This window comes from Urocampus carinirostris, chromosome 13 (genome assembly GCF_059441175.1).
Source record: "Urocampus carinirostris isolate Australia breed hairy pipefish chromosome 13, RoL_Ucar_1.0, whole genome shotgun sequence".
Lineage (NCBI taxonomy): Eukaryota > Metazoa > Chordata > Actinopteri > Syngnathiformes > Syngnathidae > Urocampus > Urocampus carinirostris.
In genome coordinates this window covers 16,126,414-16,145,442 of record NC_142361.1, presented here as the reverse complement: position 1 = coordinate 16,145,442, position 19,029 = coordinate 16,126,414, and the positions used below count along the sequence as shown (strand labels likewise).

General features: G+C 39.8%; 1 protein-coding gene across 1 annotated transcript in view; it reads left to right on the top strand.

Annotated features, from left to right (window-relative positions):
- The window catches only part of lrpprc (leucine-rich pentatricopeptide repeat containing), a 78,690-nt gene that overhangs the window by 26,651 nt on the left and 33,010 nt on the right, over positions 1-19,029 (top strand). The window contains exons 18-23 of the mRNA XM_088350952.1: positions 112-189; positions 1,569-1,631; positions 1,724-1,837; positions 7,053-7,183; positions 7,477-7,562; positions 16,209-16,416. Coding sequence (XP_088207078.1) covers positions 112-189; positions 1,569-1,631; positions 1,724-1,837; positions 7,053-7,183; positions 7,477-7,562; positions 16,209-16,416 — 680 coding nt within the window. The remainder of the gene's footprint in view (positions 1-111; positions 190-1,568; positions 1,632-1,723; positions 1,838-7,052; positions 7,184-7,476; positions 7,563-16,208; positions 16,417-19,029) is intronic.

The window sequence follows — 19,029 nt, the reverse complement described above, 5'->3', positions numbered from 1 at the left end:
GATAAATTAAACCTGTAACAAATTTTACGCCTGTTACTTATGGCTTCATTAATGTTAAATTTGTTTGCCCTTCACCCCACACTAAAGCCTCCATTGGATTTTGTTTTGTAGAACATCATCATCTCTGCAAATATCTACAGAGGCATTAGAAACATACTGGAGTCTTGCCAGATGGAACAGCTCGATAAGGTATTTATCATGTCAAGAATTTAATATGCTTTTGTTTTGAAATATGTCAAAGGATATGAATTACTGTATTTTCAGGACCATAGGGCGCACAGTGTTAAAAGGCGCGGTCTCCGCAGCTGGTGCTATTTCTGTATTTAACACCACACAGGGTACACCACGTGGAAGGGCTTGGGTGCCCCCTGCTGCGGCTGTGTTGCAACAACACAGACAAGCAAGTTTGTGTATTTAAAAATACAAAAAAAGCAAAACTGAGTTTTTTGTGGTTTATTTAAATATTAAATTACAAAGTAAAATACACGGATAAAACAAAATTTATATATAAAAAAAAAATCTGGTGCTGAAGACTTTCATGCGCAGATCTTCTTACCGATAAATGATACAAACAAAACCATCAAAATCCTCGTCCTCTGTGTCTGACGAGAACATCTTCGCTCGATATCCATTAAAAGGTTTGCTTTCTGGGCAGCACAGCAGAGCAGTGGTTAGCGCCTGTGCAGCACAGTTCAGAGGTCATGAAATCGAACCTTCCTGTGTGGAGTTTGCATGTTCTCCCCGTGCTTGCGTGGGTTTCCTCTTGGCACTCAGATTTCCTCCCACATTACAAAAACATGCATGAAAGGTTAAATGGCCGGTCCAAATTCCTAGGTGTGAATGAGCGAGGGAGTTGTCTGTGCCCTGCGACTGGCTGGCAACCGGTTCAGGGTGTTCCCCTGCCCACTGCCCGAAGACACCTGAGCTGGGCTTCGGGACCCCTACTGAGGATAAGCGGTGTAGACAATTGATGGATGGAGGTTCACTTTCTTCACTCTGAGTCACTTTCTTAAAGCTCGAACGATAGTCCTGGCAGACATATTAGCCCATGTGTCCTTTATTAAAATCAGCTGGAAGTTTTTGTGCCTGGTCCGGGTGGAAAAATGTTACCCTTTCATGACAAAAACACCATGACTATAGCAATAGATGCTAGATATGTTACGTTGTTAGCATCTATGACTACAATGCATTGCCTGTGACTTCGGGTGTCCTCTTCTGCTTGTGGGAAACTTGTGGCATTCGCAGGAGATCAGATAGATGTTGCTTTTAGGTGAAAATGTGAAGAATCTCACAAAAAACATGTTGGAAGTCTTGACTAGGCCAAGACTCAAACCTTTGACCTCCCAGTCTCAGAGGCGGGTGCTCGCACCGCATGATATGGTACGCCGTAAAATTTGAAGCAAATCTGAGACTTATATGTGCGCCTTATGGTCAGTAAAATGCAGTAAATAGCATTTTGAAGATCCTGATATTGGACTGTTTTTATGAACTTCTGTGTCATAAATACAGTATATCTTCAAATAAGATGTATGTATGGTTCATATTTACTTCTTTTGCTCTCTTGTCAGGATGTGATAGCTCTAGTAGATCCTCAGGCTCAAATAGCAAACAGACAAATACCACGGCAGACGGTAAGTAGGTCATTTCTTTTCAATATTTTTTTATTTTTTATTGTATTTTTTTGATATTCCCATTGGTGATTTTCCCCATGCTTACCGTCAAGGGACTGGAGGGGAGAGCGTCATTTTTGGAGGCAAGACTGGCTGAATTAAAATCAGAAAACAAACCTCTGGCTTCTACCTTAAAGCAGGTCATTCAGGCTCTATCAGCTGAGGAGGTGAGCGCTTTGCTTTCATATCGATTTTTGTCGACACTTTTACATGGTATATCATGTTTCCCTCAATGGGCTCAAACACGCAAATGGTGTTAACAATGAGAGAATGGAATGATCATTTACAATTGAAATAATTCAGTCAAAAGTTTTAGGAAATTTAAAAACAAAACGATTAAAGAAGCTTATTACTCTCTGCTGACATCTCCTGGCTTAAAGTAATAATTTTAGCCTTAGTCAGCTCACTTTTAATGCTTTTGTAAGTATGGGAACTTCCTGGAAGTGCTCGGATAAACTTTTTTTCATCTTTTCTTGGGGTTTGGGTTGACGTTTGGACTCTACTTGAAGAAGGCATATTATTACATTCACCATTTTCATGCTACACCTACCAAAAAAAAACGCATGACGTCACTCTACAGCCTCCATTCCACAAACCTAATGTGTTCTGTCATGTAAAGTTCTGAAATAGTAAGATACAATCAGATAGGCGCCATTGAAAACAAAATATAAGGGCCCTAAAAACGTATTTAAGTTTTGGCACTGAATGAGTTGAGGACACCTCCAACAATTTAACCCACCATTAATCTATTCGATTAAGTTATATATAAAATACTATATATTTTGGGGGAATTGATGGTTCATAAAGTACAAGTGGCACTTATAATTCATATGGTTAATGCATACCTGCCAACTACTACGGTTCTGCCGTAATGAGTACGGTTTTCTTGAACCCACTACGGTGTTTCGGTTTCATTACAAAAACTACGGTTTTCCCCTTAAAAAAAAAAAAAAAAAAATCGTAAATAAAGAACGAAAAACATTCCACCGCGAGATCGCGAAGTACCATTTCAAACAAAGGCTATCGGCACTGCCAGTCGTCTGCGCATGCGGGAGGTTTATTTTTAGCTCAATTGGAGCACTGCCATTGTTTAATCGGCAGCGAGAAGGAACCGAGATGTAGGTCACGGTGCTTTGAATAGATCATGGAATCTACCGGAGAAAAAGTGCAGAAAATTGTGAAACCGAAACGAAAATTACAGTGCTTTCGTGAAGAATATTTCAAAGCTTTCCCTGGAGTAATTATCAGATCGAGAAAAGGTGAAAATTACGCGAACTGCACACTGTGTAGACAAGACTTTTCTGTGGGTCATGGAGGAATTAGCGACGTTAAAGACCACGTTGGAACGAAAAAACACAAATCAAATGCCAATGACAGTAATTCCAGCGGCAAAATCTCCACTTTTTTTGTCGCCCCAACCGATTCTTTGGACGTCATAAATGCCGAAGTGTTATTTACTGAAGCGATCATTGAACATGGTGTTCCAATCGCTATGGCCGACCACATGGGACCGCTTTTCAGGAGAATGTTTCCCGATTCTAAGATCGCTAAAAAATATGGTTGTGGGAGAACGAAAACTTCGAACATCGTTCAGTGCCTTGGTGAAGAATCATCACAAAGCATCGTCGATGTCATCAAATCTTCGCCTTTTAGCATGTCTACTGATGGAAGTACAGACTACGACGATGTAAAACTTTATCCAATTTGTGTACGATTCTTCGATAACCAAACAGGAAAAGTTCTGTCAGTGCTTCTTTCGTTGAGAGAATGCAACACGGCATCGACGGGCGAGAACATTTTTAAGATTATCGAAAAAGAAATGAACTCGAACAACATTCCCTGGGATAATTTAGTGTGTTTTGCTGCCGACAACGCCGCTGTTATGCTTGGATCCAAGAAAGGAGTCGCGTCCTTCATCACAGAAAAATCTCCATCGGCATACATCGCAGGTAATTGACTATGCAATTTATTCAAAATTATTATTATTTCATATCGATGTGCCTATTACGAAAACGCTGCAAGCTGATTAATTTATGGTATCAAATATATCACTTGAAAATACAATTTTCCATAGATTCTTTTACAGTACTGATTTCAATTATAATATTGAGATATTTTAATTCAAGTAAAATTTGTCATTTAATTATTTTTATGTGCCCATAGTAATCACCTTGAGATGTGTGTTTGTATAGATGTAATTAATTAGTTATGTTTTACAAAGTAGTTTCAGGAAATGTCATGTTATTTCTTATACTCCTAATTTTTAAATATCAAAACTTCAGATAATGTTTTTAATAAAATATTACTAAAATTACATGATTTAAAGCAAATTACAATCCATCAGCCATAGGTATATGAGGACTTGCATTAACCATTACCACCAACATTACATCTCTTGACATTATGACTACAGTATTAATTTTTACTACACCATGACAACCTTGTTTTTATGCATTTAGATTATGTTCCAGAATTGGGGATATTATCTATTTATCCATGAACATTTACAATTTTTGCAATTAATTTGCAGGTTGTTCCTGCCATCTCATCCACTTGGCTGTTCAGAGAGGGGCGAAGCAATTGCCAGTGAAGCTAGATCATCTGCTTGTGGACGTGTTCTACTACTTGGAGAAGAGCAGCAAACGCAAGCAGGCACTCCGACAGTTCCAAGAAGAGGAAGGTCTACCCAAGGCCAAGATCCTGAAGCATGTGTCAACGAGATGGCTGTCCCTGGAGCATTGCTTGGACCGACTCCTTCAGCAGTGGACGGCTCTCATCAAGTTCTTTGAGGCAGACGTGGGTCATGAGAAGAAGTCCAGCATGCCATCCAGCAGAGGAAGAAAGAGGCCCTACACTCCTGATGTGAAGAAGTCGGAGGAGAAGAAAAGGAAGCTGGACACGGCCGCTCCTCAGGCAACAGATGAGAAAGCAGACTCCTCCAAGACCTTCGACTTGGCCAGGTACATGTTCAAGGAGAAGGAAGTGGCGGACAAGTCTAAGAAGGTGAAGGAGAAGAAGAAAGAAGATGACACCAAGACCAGCAGCAGCAAAGCCAGCCTTATCCTCACCAAGATGAGTGACAAGAACACTTTGTTGTATGCCCATTTCTTGATGGCAGTCTTGCCAATCTTCAACGAGACCAACACCTTCCTCCAAAAAGATGAACCCTGCGTGCATCTCTTGCACCATGTGCTCTCGACTCAGTTCAGCAAGCTCATCATGTGCTTAATGAAGCCAAAGGTCATCATCGCTGCCAGTGACATCACAAAGGTGAACTTTAAGGACCGGGCCAACCAGAAGGACGACGAGGATCTCTTCATGGGAACCAACTGCAGGGACTATGTGGCTGAACATGCAAAGGAATGTGACCTCACCACTTTCTTTTCCAGTGTCAGGGCATTCTACAGCAGCACATGCAGCTACATGATCAGCGCATTTCCCTTTGGGGATGAAGTTCTGGTGAATGCCCGGATGCTGGATATCAGCTACAGGCAGGACTGCAAGTTCAGCCAGGTGAGATTCTTTGCTGAGAGGTACCCTCACCTCCTGACCAAGGATGACAAGAGGAGTCTGGAAGAGGAGTTCCTCGTATACCAGTGCGATCCACTCACCCCTGCCATCACAGAAGCTGAGCGAGTGGACACAGCGTGGAACGAGCTCTCAAAACTCAAGGACCCAGCCACTGGCAAGGCCAAGTTTGGAGCCCTCTTCAAAGTGGCCAAGTCTGTGTTGGTGATTTATCACAGCAACGCAGACTGTGAACGCATCTTCAGTCATGTCAACAAGAACAAGACGGAGTTCCGGGCAAGTCTATCGACCAAAGTGCTTGGCAGCCTGATGACTAGGAAAATGATGATGACATCATCTGGATACAAGTGCCACAGTGTGACCCATTCGAAAGACCAGTTGAAAAAATCAAAACGATGCACAATGGAAAACAAATAATGCTTAGGCTGTAGCTTGTATAACATGGAGAACATTTGGATATCATTAATTTTGCTAAAGTGAATCAACCCATGCATGTTTATGGCTTTTCAGTCTCTTATTATCTGCTTTTCAGCGGAGAAAAATCTTTTGGCCTCGCATGTTCAATTGACTCTGGTGTGCCTTGCTTCACTTTGAGAAGTGACTGATTCAATGGAGCAGTGACACTTAGAAATGTGCCAGTGAAATTGTTTGCATGATATATATAGATTTAGCCTTTAGCTTGTTTATTGCTTAAATATGTGCTGAAGTCAGTTAAGTGAAATTGGGAATTTCTAAGATGAGAAGTGACTGCCTCAATGGACATACACTTGTATGCAGTGCAGTGACACTTGGAAATGTGCCAGTGAAATGTTTTCTTAGTTAGATAATTAGTTTAATTATTGTTTGCCAAATTTTGTTTTATCTTCAACTGCTTCCAATAGTTAAATTGCATGTAAAATTTAAGTATTAGTCAGTGTTGGGCCTGGTTGTTATTTTATTTATATAAAAACTGATCAAAATCAATTATATAATTATTCACTCACAAATATATTGGAATATCTCAAATAACAAGTTTCCAAACTAACCTGAAAACCAACCCAAGAACCAACACTGAATAATATTACTTCAATGATAAAAAATTAAATGTTTTGTTTCTTATTGTATCAAATATTGAAAAGAAAAGAAAACTATGAGGGTTTTCTATGACTTTGTTATATTAAATACATTGTTGAGCTTTAAAGAACTTTCTTTTGATTATTTCCATCAGTACAGTTTAGGTAAATTGACTGTAAACATGAGGTTGTGATTGTGAAAAAAATGTAAAATTTGTTACTTCTTAGCTGCATTTTAAGCCCTGAAAATGCTAAAAATCCTTTGACTTCAGGGGGGCTTCACCCCCCTGAACCCCCCACCGGACATCGTCCTGGACCTGACCAGGGCCTGCGGCCCCTGGACCCTAGCTACTAGGCTTTTTCACTTTCAAAAGTTGGCAGGTATGTTAATGTTTAATGGGCTCAATTATTTTATTAGTCCAAAATCGAAAACTGATACGCATGTTGTTCTGGGTAATAGTGGTATTGACTAGCCCGACATTGTATTCAAGACAAAAAAAAAAAAATAACATCAGATAACATGTACACAAACAATTACCATAAAACATAAACATAGGGCAGAGAATCGGGGGGAAATAATTGTAATCAAAGCTTTGAGTAACTGAGAGTATCTTTTTCCGTATATCACTTTAATCGATGAGCTGAATAAAAGCACATTGTAGTAGAAACATTTTTTTTTTGTCCTTTTTGCTTATTTTGAGCGTCTACTTAAGTTTAAACGTAACATTTCTGCTTAACATATTGTAGTGAAAGGTTTTTGCTTTACATTTACAAGGTGGCCTCTCCTTTATTTCTTATGCAGAACCTGCAGCGCGCCCTAGAGCTGAAGCAGCAACACGAGGACGAGATGAGCATTGGGTCCTACGCTATGCTCATCCACCTGTGTTGCCGCCACAACAATGCTGAGGAGGCGCTTAACCTGAAAAGGGAAATGTGCGTGGAGCCATTACTAAACCATGCATGCACGCGCACACGCACAAAATACACTAATTTGGCTGCAACCTGTATGTCACCATTAAAGTTTAAGTTGATCGGTATTAGGAAAGACATTAATGGAATGGGCGACCTGCACTAATGCCAGCTTTTAACACCGGAAAAGCTCTACCAAATCCTTCAGCCGTCACCTGCTCCACGCTTTCGACCACAATAGGATGAATTGCATTGCCATGAACGGAATACATTAGTCTTTAAAATCTCTCCTTTTCCCTCTGCTTTTCTTTTTCCAGGAGTCGCCTCGACTCATCAGTGGCTCTTGATGCTAGTAAATATCTTGCACTTGTCAATGTGCTTACCAAGAATGGCCAAGTGGACGGTAAGCTTTTCACTCAAAGCTCTTTGGTTACGGTCAGCTTTCACTTCAATTCACTTTGTTACAGTACTTGCTTTTCAGACTTTTAACGCAACTCCGTATTACATACCTCAGTTTAATACAGCTATTATTGTGTATAAAGTGCTGTCAAAGTGATTAAATTAGGTCAATTAGGATAAAACAAATTCGAGTATTATTTATTATGAGCAGGTCAGTAGATAATTTTAACCAATTCTTACAGAATTGCAAACTTCAACATTGTGAAACCAAGTATCATGCCGAGTCAAAATGGAAATAATAAAGTACTGAAAAAAATGGATTTTCAATACATAACATACATAACATTAATGTAACAATAAAGCTAACATCATTTTCAACATATAATTAAAAAAGAATCACTGTCAAATATTAGACTATACTGAAATTGGCAGAAATACATGTTTTAAGTGTCGTTTTTCCTCGTAAGTTTTTTAAGCTTGTACAAAATAAAAGTGTATACTTTAAACAAGCAAATCATCTTATCTAGCAAGTGGTAAATTTTCTGCTCATTTTAGGTTTTTATTTTCATTCGGTAGTAAATGTTCCGAATGACGAATTATCTATCACTTGCTAGACAATATTTTTTAATTTTAAGGAGGTTTTTATTTTTTGGGGGAAACAAAATAATATATTTAAAAAGAATTGGGGTAATAATGAAATGATTTAATTGGCCAAGCTTATACTTTAAACATGTTAATTACATGTCATGCATAGTTTTCTTCTCATGATTGTTTTTTTTCCAGGAAATATATTTTTTAAAAAAAACTTTAGTCAGGCCAGTCATAGCATAGCTACGGGTTTGTTGTGTATCAAGTATTCAATTATGCAGGGATCAGAATTTTCCGCGGATCCGCGGATTTCCGCTGTTTTTGAACCCCAAAGGTCATTCCCGTATATCGTCTAAATTCGATGAGAAAATATTTTGGGTGGGTGTGGTATGATACGTGACTGTTTCATCACCCCAAGTTAGCATTTAGACCATTGGTCGATAGGTTCGCTGATAACCAATCAGCGGAGCTTTTGTTCAGAGCATTGGCTTTCTCAAACATGGCGCTCCTTCCGGTCTTTTCAAACGGTGAAATGAGTGTTTGAAAAAGTAAATATGAAAATACTAAGAAAAGAAGACGAGGCTTTTGTCTCCGAGATTGATAAAGGAATCGAGAATAAATTTAAGTGGTCATGGCTGGAGAAGACTGTCACAGTAAACGTTAAAATCGGCGCAAAGATCGAGGAAGTTACAGAAACTTTGAGCCAGTTCATCGCAAAGTGTGATGTTCCAGGGAAAGCAAAGTGTCTATACTGTGTCGATCTGATCAATTATGGTACGCAAGGTTGTGTGGCACTGATCGATCATGCTAAAATGAACAAGCACAAAGCAAAAATAGCTTGCCGGCGATCAAATTATGCACTCGGATCCGCATTTAAAATCGGCAGTGAAACTAACAGTAACACCACCGGTTCAACATTATTGGCCGTTTCAAATCCTTCCACTTCAAATACTAGCGGCAGTCAACCACTGGTTCCCCTGTGTGACAGAAAATCCCAATCTGAGGTATTTATAAATCTATTTATTTATGAAATGATTTTATCTTTTGTGTTTATACAATGTTTAGAACAGGATAAACAAAATTTAAAAATTGTTATAAACATGATTAAAATAGATTATTTTGTATCATCATGATCATGTTCAATATTACAAATGCTTTTAATGTCAATATATTATTATTTTTTAATTTATATATATATATATATATATATATATATATATATATATATATATATATAATACATGGTTTCTGTTTTGTTGGATTTAATTAATTCTAGTGCAATTTTCACATAGCAAATAAGATAAATGCTGTTGACTTCAGGGGGGCTTCGCCCCCCTGAGCCCCCCACCGGGCTCCGCCCTGGACCCTGGCTATTTCAGCTGAAAATGAAAATCTCCATTCTGATCCCTGATTATGGTTTTCGGAGGAATGTTAACAATTCCTGGTGTGTGTGTGTAAGTATCACCAGTTGGTCTCCCTTTCTCCCAGCATGTTAGTCAGACCATTTTCACAATACTACGGTGGGTTTCTTCCAGCCCACAGAGAAGCCAATTACCATCAATGTTCCAGTTTTTTTTTCTCTTTTGCGCACAATGACAGCCAAATGTTTCCCCGGTGTGTCCTCTCCTGTCCTCCCTCTTATCGCTGCCTGTCGACCTCTCTGGATACACACACATGCATAAGTACACGCACCCCTGCATCAATGAAAAATGAGAGGGGGGAAATTACAGGACTCTGTGTATTTTTCTGGAATTATTGAAATCCGCCTTGATGCTCGTGGCAGATCATGTCCGCCAAAGTGCCTGAGTGGTATACACACACATTTGCATGTGAATTCAAGCAAAAAGCATTTGTTGGCCGCGACAGTTGGAGTGTCCGTCTGTGTGTGCAGGCTTGAGCGCAAGCGGCGCCAAAGCGTTTGCCATTAGCCAGAGTGAGCGCATCGGGCGAGACGCTTGTCACCCGCATTAGCACACTTGGCTAACCTTGATGTTAGCCCCACATCCTCCCCCTGCTCTCAGCCCAAGCACTGGTATACTTTCCTGCTCGCAGCACACACCGGGCCCCAGATGATGATCATGTTAGCTGGTGTTGTTGATTTTATCGCAGCATGTACTTTGATTGCTTCTGTGTTCCTTTTCTTAGTTCAATGCATGCTTGGCAACTTCTTTACCTTGCCCTTTGTCTAATCAATTAATTTAGGTCTGCAGCTCAATTGTGATTTCTTCTTTGGCTCATCTGTTTCAACATCTGTTTTTACATCTGCTACAAGGCACTTTAAAACTGCCACTTTAATGTCATTTGAAATTTTGACAACATTTTCAATAACATCACAATCTGAACGTGGAATCTCAGAATTTATTGTGTTAGTAGCGTGATTAATCAAACTTAACATCGGCAAAGGTATTAAACTGGATAGACTGTAAATTTGAATATGCAGTGGTACCTCTACTCACGTATAATATTCATTCCAGGAGTAGCTTTGTAACCTGAAAGATTTTTAAGTAGAGATTCATTATGAATGTTAATGCGGTAATCCGCTCCAAGCCCCACAAAAATATAATTTTTATGAATAAATTATAAAAGGCCATCAGAACATGAAACAATTACATGTTAAAATTAGATTACTGCACAATAAACATAAAACAAGAGGCCATGTAAAAAAAAAAAAACATTAATTTATCTTTTAACTGGCCTCTTTGTTTACTAGTCCTCTGCAGTGTTTTTTTGTGTTGTGTTTCTTTAAAAACTGGTCCAAAGACGTCTGCTTTATCCCGGCTTTTCAGATTCAGATTCAGATCTACTTTATTGTCATTCTAGTTTTGACAATCTGTCGGAAATGCATGAGGCAAACGTTGTCATGAGCGATAGCTGAACCTGTCAAAACTTGATTTGGGTTTTTCCTTTTGACAAAACTGAGACTTCATGGATTTTTTCTAAAATGTGCACTGATAGAATGATGGCTGCATTATCTTTCTCTGAACTCCTGCACGGTGGGTGTGTTTTCATACCTTTCTATTATCTCTTGCTTTGCTTTTATGGCCAGAAAGTTTCTTCCGTCATGCTCTTTCACGGGATTCCCGCATACGCACCAGGTACCAGGTAGAACTCTGGGAGTGGTGAATGGCGGCACGTTCTGTACTGTATTTTTGACTTTGTATCCTAGCATGCCCTTGTAACTAGAAGCAATATTTTGTAACTTGAAACTTTTGTAATAGAATTGTCCTTGTTATCATTGTGGTGAAACATTGTCTACAGCAGTGTTTTTCAACCTTTTTTGAGCCGGGCAGGTTTTTTACATTGGAAAATGTTTTCGGCACACCACTAACCAAAAATTTTATAAAATGACACTGAACAGTATGTTTAATTACAATATAATTAATAATACCCCCAGTTTTTACAACAAAGACACTTGACAATGACATAATATTCGCTGGAAATGATTCATAAATGTTTTATAAAATTTAAAATTTTCAAAAGTGACATAAGATAATTTCTCACGGCACATCTGACCATGGTGGTTGAAAATCCTGGTCTACAGCGAGATTGGGTACTCCAGGATAAACCTGTAATAAACAGAATAAATGGGCAAAAAGTATTTCCAACTAAGTGCTCAGAGACTGGCTCAATTATTACAATAGTGCAGGGCTCGGCAACCTATGATACGCATGCCAGCAGTGGCACGGAGCGCACGGCAAAATAATAGATTTTTTTGCGCATTTTTGTCATGGTTGCCATAGCGCCAATTGGCCACGCCCGTGTGTTTGTGTGTGAGTCACGGTTGCCATGCTGCCCAATTTGCCCCGCCCGTGTGGCGCCAGCTGCGGCTCGTTGAGAGATTGGCTTTCTGTCTATATTAAGCTCAGCACTCTCTTGCGTCCTTGGTCAGCCCGTCAAACAAACTTCTGCCCCACAAAACCTGGGTTCTGACTCGGTCCTGTTTTCCTGTTAATTTTTCCAGTCCGGTATTGCTCCCGTTTATTTTTGTCCTGTTTAAATTTGAGTTCCAGTTTTGTTTCCGTCCGTTTGGTCCTGTTTGTTATTTTCTCCAGTTTTTGTTCCCGTCTATTTTCTCCTGTTTATTTTCGATATCCTGATTCGTTACCTATCTTGTCTGACCCGTCCTGTCCGGTATCGACCCCATCCGTCCAGTATTAACTCGGGCAACTGGAATCAATCTCGTCGGTCTCTGGCTTTCTGTCTTTCCACGCCAGACCAGCTGCCTAACGTGCATGACTCCCCATTTCCCGTAAAATAAAGGCTTGTGTGAGAACCTCACGCGATTGGGTCCTGATCCTGTTGTGGTTCTTGACAATTTTTACCTGAAATTTGACATTTTCAGTTGTGCACCGTGTTTAAGTGTGTGTTTGCGCGCCGCCTCGCAGAGGAGAACTCAGTGTTTTAACCCAGCCAACGAAACACACGCCCGCGATAAATAAACTAATGTTGACTGCTCCTCTAGCGAAAACATCTCGTTCTTTCCAGCCAGCGTGGACAGACGAATGGGGCTTTGTGCAAAAAATGACTTTCCTGTTTGTGCATTATGCCTCGAGAGCGTTGTACCTCGCACAGCTAGTGTCAAACGTCGTTTCGAGACGAAACATGAACATTAATTCAAAGATGAGTCAGACAAGACGGAGACATTAAAATAAGCAGTGTCCAGGTATGGCCAATAAACACAGACCCTGAAAACCTTTAGTCACCGCTAAAAACACCACCAGTGAAGCAAGTTATCACATTGCTCACTGGATAGCAAAGCACAGAAAACCATTTACTATTATATTTTAAAGAAGCGTGTGTGCGCGTTTGCGTGCGTGCCTTCTGCTTTGCTGCTGTTATTTCAAATTTTGATATATTCTCCAATAAGATTTCATTGATGAATGGTATGGTAGCTGTCCATATTACTTGTTTTTTGATTGTAGTTTATAGTTGATGAAGAATGGTTGATTCTGTTTTTTTGTGGTAAAAATGGCTGGCTATAGGCCTTTTCACTTGTTTTTCACATTCATTTTTTAGTTGATTGATAAACAAGAATAGTGGACGATAAATTGGTTAGTTACACGATTTCAATGTATATCAATGTTGTATATTTGGACTGGTGTAAAATTACGGCTCTGTTGGATACAAAACATTTTGAAAAAACACACTGGCGCACTGATTTACAAGGAAATTTTATAGTGGCTCTCCACACCAAAAAGGTTGCTGACCCCTGCAATAGTGCAATGAAAGAATAGTGCATTTTAACAATAGTGTAGTGAAAAAGATTGTAATCACATTAGTAGCTACAAAAATTCCCAAATTAGTCGCAAAATGTTTTCAGTTTTGCACGCTTGTTAAAATATTTACTAGCATCAAGTCCCACTGATGAGTCGAGCCGACCCCTGGAGATAGAAGAGCGGAGAAAGAGAAAGAGAACTTTAAAGACTAATGTATTCTTTTTATGCAATGCAATTTAGCCTTGGGGAAGGAAGATTGAGTGTAAAACAGATCTAAAAGAGTTTGCACCAAATATAACAATATTTGAGTTATATTTATATTTGAATATTTGCTCATCCATACATATATCCCTGCCAAGAGTCATCTTGCAAAGAAGTTCGTTCTTCTGATGAGGAAGATCTTCTAATAATAGCCTGTAAAGCTTCTTCTGTATTTGCTCTCCATCGTTGCATAAATTAGTCAGGGAAGAGACGTAGGCTGACGAGAGAAACGTATATAAACTTGCCGGAAATTAATTCGTCTAATAGGGGAATAACTGCAGGAGCTAACCTGCCCTAACTTTGGCTTTTACCCAATAGCATGTCAATAGGGCTTTTTTGTCCAAAACCATTCCCCCGCCCATACAGATGTTATTTTTTTTACCAAAAAAAGCAATATCTTAAAAAAAACTGTCATTTTTGTTGCATCACATGAGAATGTGGGACAGCAGAATTTATTTTCTTGTGTTACTAAGCTGAATAAATACATCTAATATAGGAAATGGTAAAATGGATGGATTGTAGATTAAGTATAAAACAGAACTGAATCATTTGTAATATATTTGCCTGCCCTATCTGCGGCTGTTACCCAAATCCAATGGCCCTTTTTTTGGTCAAAATCAATTTTCTCGCCCACACAACAATCCATTCAACATTATAAAAATCGTCAATGTGGCTCATTCTGTAAAAGCAAGACTATGGACCTAAAACATGCAGTTTTAGTTTCAACAAGGGAGATTGAATATAGTCTTCCCTCCAAAATATCCATAGCTCTTTTGAGAATGTGTTGAAACTCACAAAATAGACCCCCTTACTGTAAATTCCCCAGTCTTTCAGATGTCTTCCCTCTATCTTTTATAAATAAACGTACTACACCTCCCCATCACCAATTGTCTTTTTGACCTGCCCTTGGCCTTGACTGCTCTTGCCTACTTTTTCTGTAACATGCTGTGAGTTGCTACTCTTAGTATGTTTTCTTCTGCAGTTGAATCATGGAACATTAGATGAATCACTGGGCTGTGTGATATTTGTTTGGCTGTCCTCCTCTTTTTCTCCTGATGCCAGCGTGATTGTGTATGTGTAAGAAGTCTGGCTCGCTTTGCTGGCCCCAATGCTTGGCTGAACTGATGGTTATGCATACTGGCTAGACGGATGGGTAAAAGCAGTGATGGATGCCACGAGGTACAAGGTGATTTGAATGGTGGATGGACCACTCCATTTGGGCATATCAAGTCTGAGCCATTGGCCACAAAGATTAGTGGGTGTCTCACTGTGTGATGGAGTTTAGGGGAATAGGGGGGCAAAAGTGAGAATATGAGGTATTTTATATCAGCCTCACACACTTGATGATAAAAATTAAAGGTGAAATTCAAGGATGGGCCAGTACATCCAAGGAAACCTTTTAGGGTCAATTTGGAGTGATTTCTTCAATTTGATTCAGCTCTCGTATTGATTGTTTGTTGATTTGATTATTGACCCAAAAATAATATAGGGCAGTTATTATTACGCTTTAGTTTGGAGTCCACAAAGACCTTAGAGGCAGCAACATACATTATACACTTTAGGACATTTATTTGCTAAAGGTTTTATAACATTAACTTTAAAATGTAAATAGTCTGCATTTATATAGTGCTTTTCAAGTCAATGAAGACCTCCCAAAGCGCTTTACAATGTGCTTCACATTTTTCCCTTTCACACACTAACTAACCGATAGCAGCGTCAGCCATGCTATCGGGGGCATTAGGTATTCAGTGTCTTGCCCAAGGACACTTGGACATATAACACACAGGAGCCGGGAATCGAACCTGCGACTTTTTGACAATACATGATTTTTACTTTAAGTTTATTTTTTAGCCACTATAATTTACTTTCGTTTATATCCTCATGATGGGATATAATCATTACAGTAGTATAGTATTTTTGTAGTTAAGTTACAAGTCACCACAAGATTTTTGTGTTCACAGTTCTTCCTTTTACATGGTCCTGGTGTATAGATTAGTATCTGTTTTGAAGAGCAGCTGTATCGCTATCAACCCATTAGCAACTGTCTGAATAGATGATAAATGCATCTTAATTACTTTAGCCTGCTAATAAACAGACGTGTACATAGACCCTCCTCATTCACTATTTAGCGCTCTTCTGTGTTGAGCAGATGGGCACGTGGCAAAGTAAATAGCCCTGCATTTCCATGGAAAACGGACAGGCCCCTCATCCCGTTTACCGAGGTCTTGTTAAGGCCACGCATGGCCCTCTCCGCTGCATACCTATAATTTAGCGCACCCCGCAGCCCTTTTCCAGTTGGCCGAGGCAAAAAGATGGCCTTCGTTGTGGGGGTCTGGTAATTGTAGTCTAGTTTAGAAAACCGCACGTAGCAATTACGGCAGAGTTGGCATTATCTATGGTTTCATTTGCATACACACTGAGAGCAAAATGCTCTTTTAATACGTGTTTGTTTCGCTCACTCCCAATTAACTAAAACAGCCTTTTTATTACCATTCACAAACACGCTACTTGTTCTTCTTTTGTTTCATATTGTGCGTTCTTACGTTGATCTGTTGTCTGACATCGTATCCCTGCCTCTTCTTCAGAGGCCGTGGAAATCTTGACGGAAATGAAGGAGAAGGATGTGGTGCTGAATGACAACCACTCAAGCATCCTTTTCCACACCCTCAACGCAGCAGTGACCAAAGGTGGTGCCCCTGTGGTTAAGCGCCTGCAAGATGTCATCTTCTCGCTTGGACTGGCTAAGCCCAGTGCCAATCTCTGCGCGCCTCTGATCAGCGCCTACTTGGACAGGTAATGCTAAGCCCTGCTTTGTTTGTGAGCATGTTCTCAGGCCGCATCCATTTGGCTGATGTTGGATATGTGTGAATGTGTATCTGGGCCCGTCCCTCATCCTTCCCTGTGATCATAGCTGAGGTTACCTTCTGGTTCAGCGACTCCGACAGAGAGAGGATGTGGAAATTGCTCATTTGTGTGCATTTTTGTGTTCCCGAGTGCATGTTGCTTTGTTGTTTTGGACTTGGCAGCTGCAACCTCTCCCATGAGCCCCCGCCTCTGCTTGCCCACCCACTGCTATATTCCCAAGGTGTGTGTTTGTATGGAGTGCCTGTATTCGCTTCTGTCAATACAAAAATGCAAAACACTGTTATCAAACATTGGCCGTAGGGTCACTCATATCGGCCCGCCTCCTCAGCGCCTGTGTGCCATTCACCTCCCGTGTGTATGCATATGTCTGTGTGCTCTATTTATCAGGGCAGCTTTTAAGTAGATCAACTCATTAGCATGTTAATTATGTACAGAGCACTAATTGCCAGATTTACTCCAGCAACGGTGTTAGGGGACTCGCAAACCTATAGACACTGTACACTTTGGTTCATAGCATGTTTACTTTGTAAGTAGCACTTTGCAGGTGCTCCCCCTCCAATGTTTATTTTTGTGGGAATTCTGGCAAAGGCATTTGCCTGATTCAATTGTTAATTGCTGCCTCGGCGAGATTAGTGCGTTAATTTACTCTTGGGTCATCAACCTTAAGATAAAAGAAACACATATGCGGGGACTGGGATCCGTTACATTGTTCACCAATTAAATACAAGTATTTTGTCCTTTAACTACAACTGTTTGATTTTGCAGCACAAGTCCTCAGGCCCTTGTCATAAAATAATTGCATGGTATAATGGTTTGTAAATGAAGTAGACTAAAACAAGACTTTTCATTCTGAGTGTTTGCCACAGTGTTTGGGGGCGGCAGTAGCTCAGGTGGTAGAGCGCCCGTCTTGGGATCAAGGGATCCCAGTTCGAATCCCGGCTCGTCCGTGTTACATTTTGAAGTGTCCTTGGGTAAGACACTGAACCCCTAATACCCCCAATAAGCAGGTTAGTGCCTTACATGGCTGCAAGGCTGCTATTGGGAAATGTGGAGCACATTGTAAAGCGCTTTGGGAAGTCATTGACTTGAAAAGCGCCATATAAATGCAGATCATTTCATTTCATACAGAGATAAGATACAATTTGTATTTTAAGTATTTCGCAAGGAGTTTTTTGCCATCTGCGTGGTTGACGAATGGAGCTTTTCGCACATCGTGAATGTGTCAAGCGTAAACCAAACTTAACTCCGTATATTGTTAATCACAACTTTTGCGATTTACATCTGCTGTAAAGATTGGAGCATTTTATAAAGAATCAATGTATATGTTATCTATAGATTTTGTAGGCTTCTTTTGCAAAGCTTTAACTTTAACTTAGTGACTAGAGCCTTTTGGAAATTGGTGAGCTTAGTTTGCCAGTTGAGTAAAGTCCGTCCTTAAGATATTTTCAGATTATTCCCCAATATACAGTATATTGATGTGGATCAGTCACTTGTTCAACTCAGCCGGACTAAATAAAGTATGAGTTAATTATTTGTGACAGTAATGTCAATCTTTGACATGAGCTCTAAACACATAATGAATAGTATTTCAATGAATGTTTTTTTTTTTCACTTTTAATGCAAAATGTTTCTTATGCAAAGTAGGTTCAGCCTCTTGTCGCTGTCCAAGTCTGTGTCAAAGACTTAACTCTAACTTCTCCAAGGAGTCAACTTCCTCTCTTCTTCTGTTGTTTTTATTCCGTCACTCAGAGGACATACTCATTGTTGGGTAAAGGCGGGGGGAGCATGGCAATACACGAGGACAATGCAGGCATCAGTCTCGCCCGCGCCAGTCCCATCCACAGCGTCGCCATTTAATGACTTAATGAACACTTCTGCAGCAGATTAGCCCTTGACAGCCCATCATGTGCGCCGCCCCGTTAGCCTTCCCGCCCGTCCGTTGCGTATTCTCTGTGCTAACCTGCTACCAGTCTGGTTGGCAGCAAGCGCCAGCTCCCTCTTGTTCTGTAAGTGATTGGAGACAGAAAATTCCAATGACGAAGATGTGAAACAAGCAAATGAATGATAATTCTGAATAATTTGAGATTATTATCGTCTCCTTTACTGTTGGGGTTAGAAAAAAACTTTGTTCCCTCAAGATAATTTAACCACGATGTTCACGCCTCTGCAATGTTATAACTCAGCATTTACATTTTTTTTTTACCTCCAACCATTAAAAATGTTCATGGGGGACCTTAGCTACACGCACATAAATGCTTTTTTTTCCTTTATTTAAAAAAATGCACTCTATGGACAGTTACAGCTGCGCTATGCTTATAGTAAAATTAACTTTGCTGTATGTATCAAAAAACATTTTTTTAAAGTGAAATATTTCATATAGCCCTATCAGAGCTTCTAATGAGTCATAACCACATTTTTTTGAAGGTCCCCATTTTTTGATAATATAAAGTCACACTAAAGGTATTTTGACCATATATTTTCCATGCCTTTGCAGTGTTATAACTTAATTAATTGTAATTTCCGATTTTTATTTTTTTACTT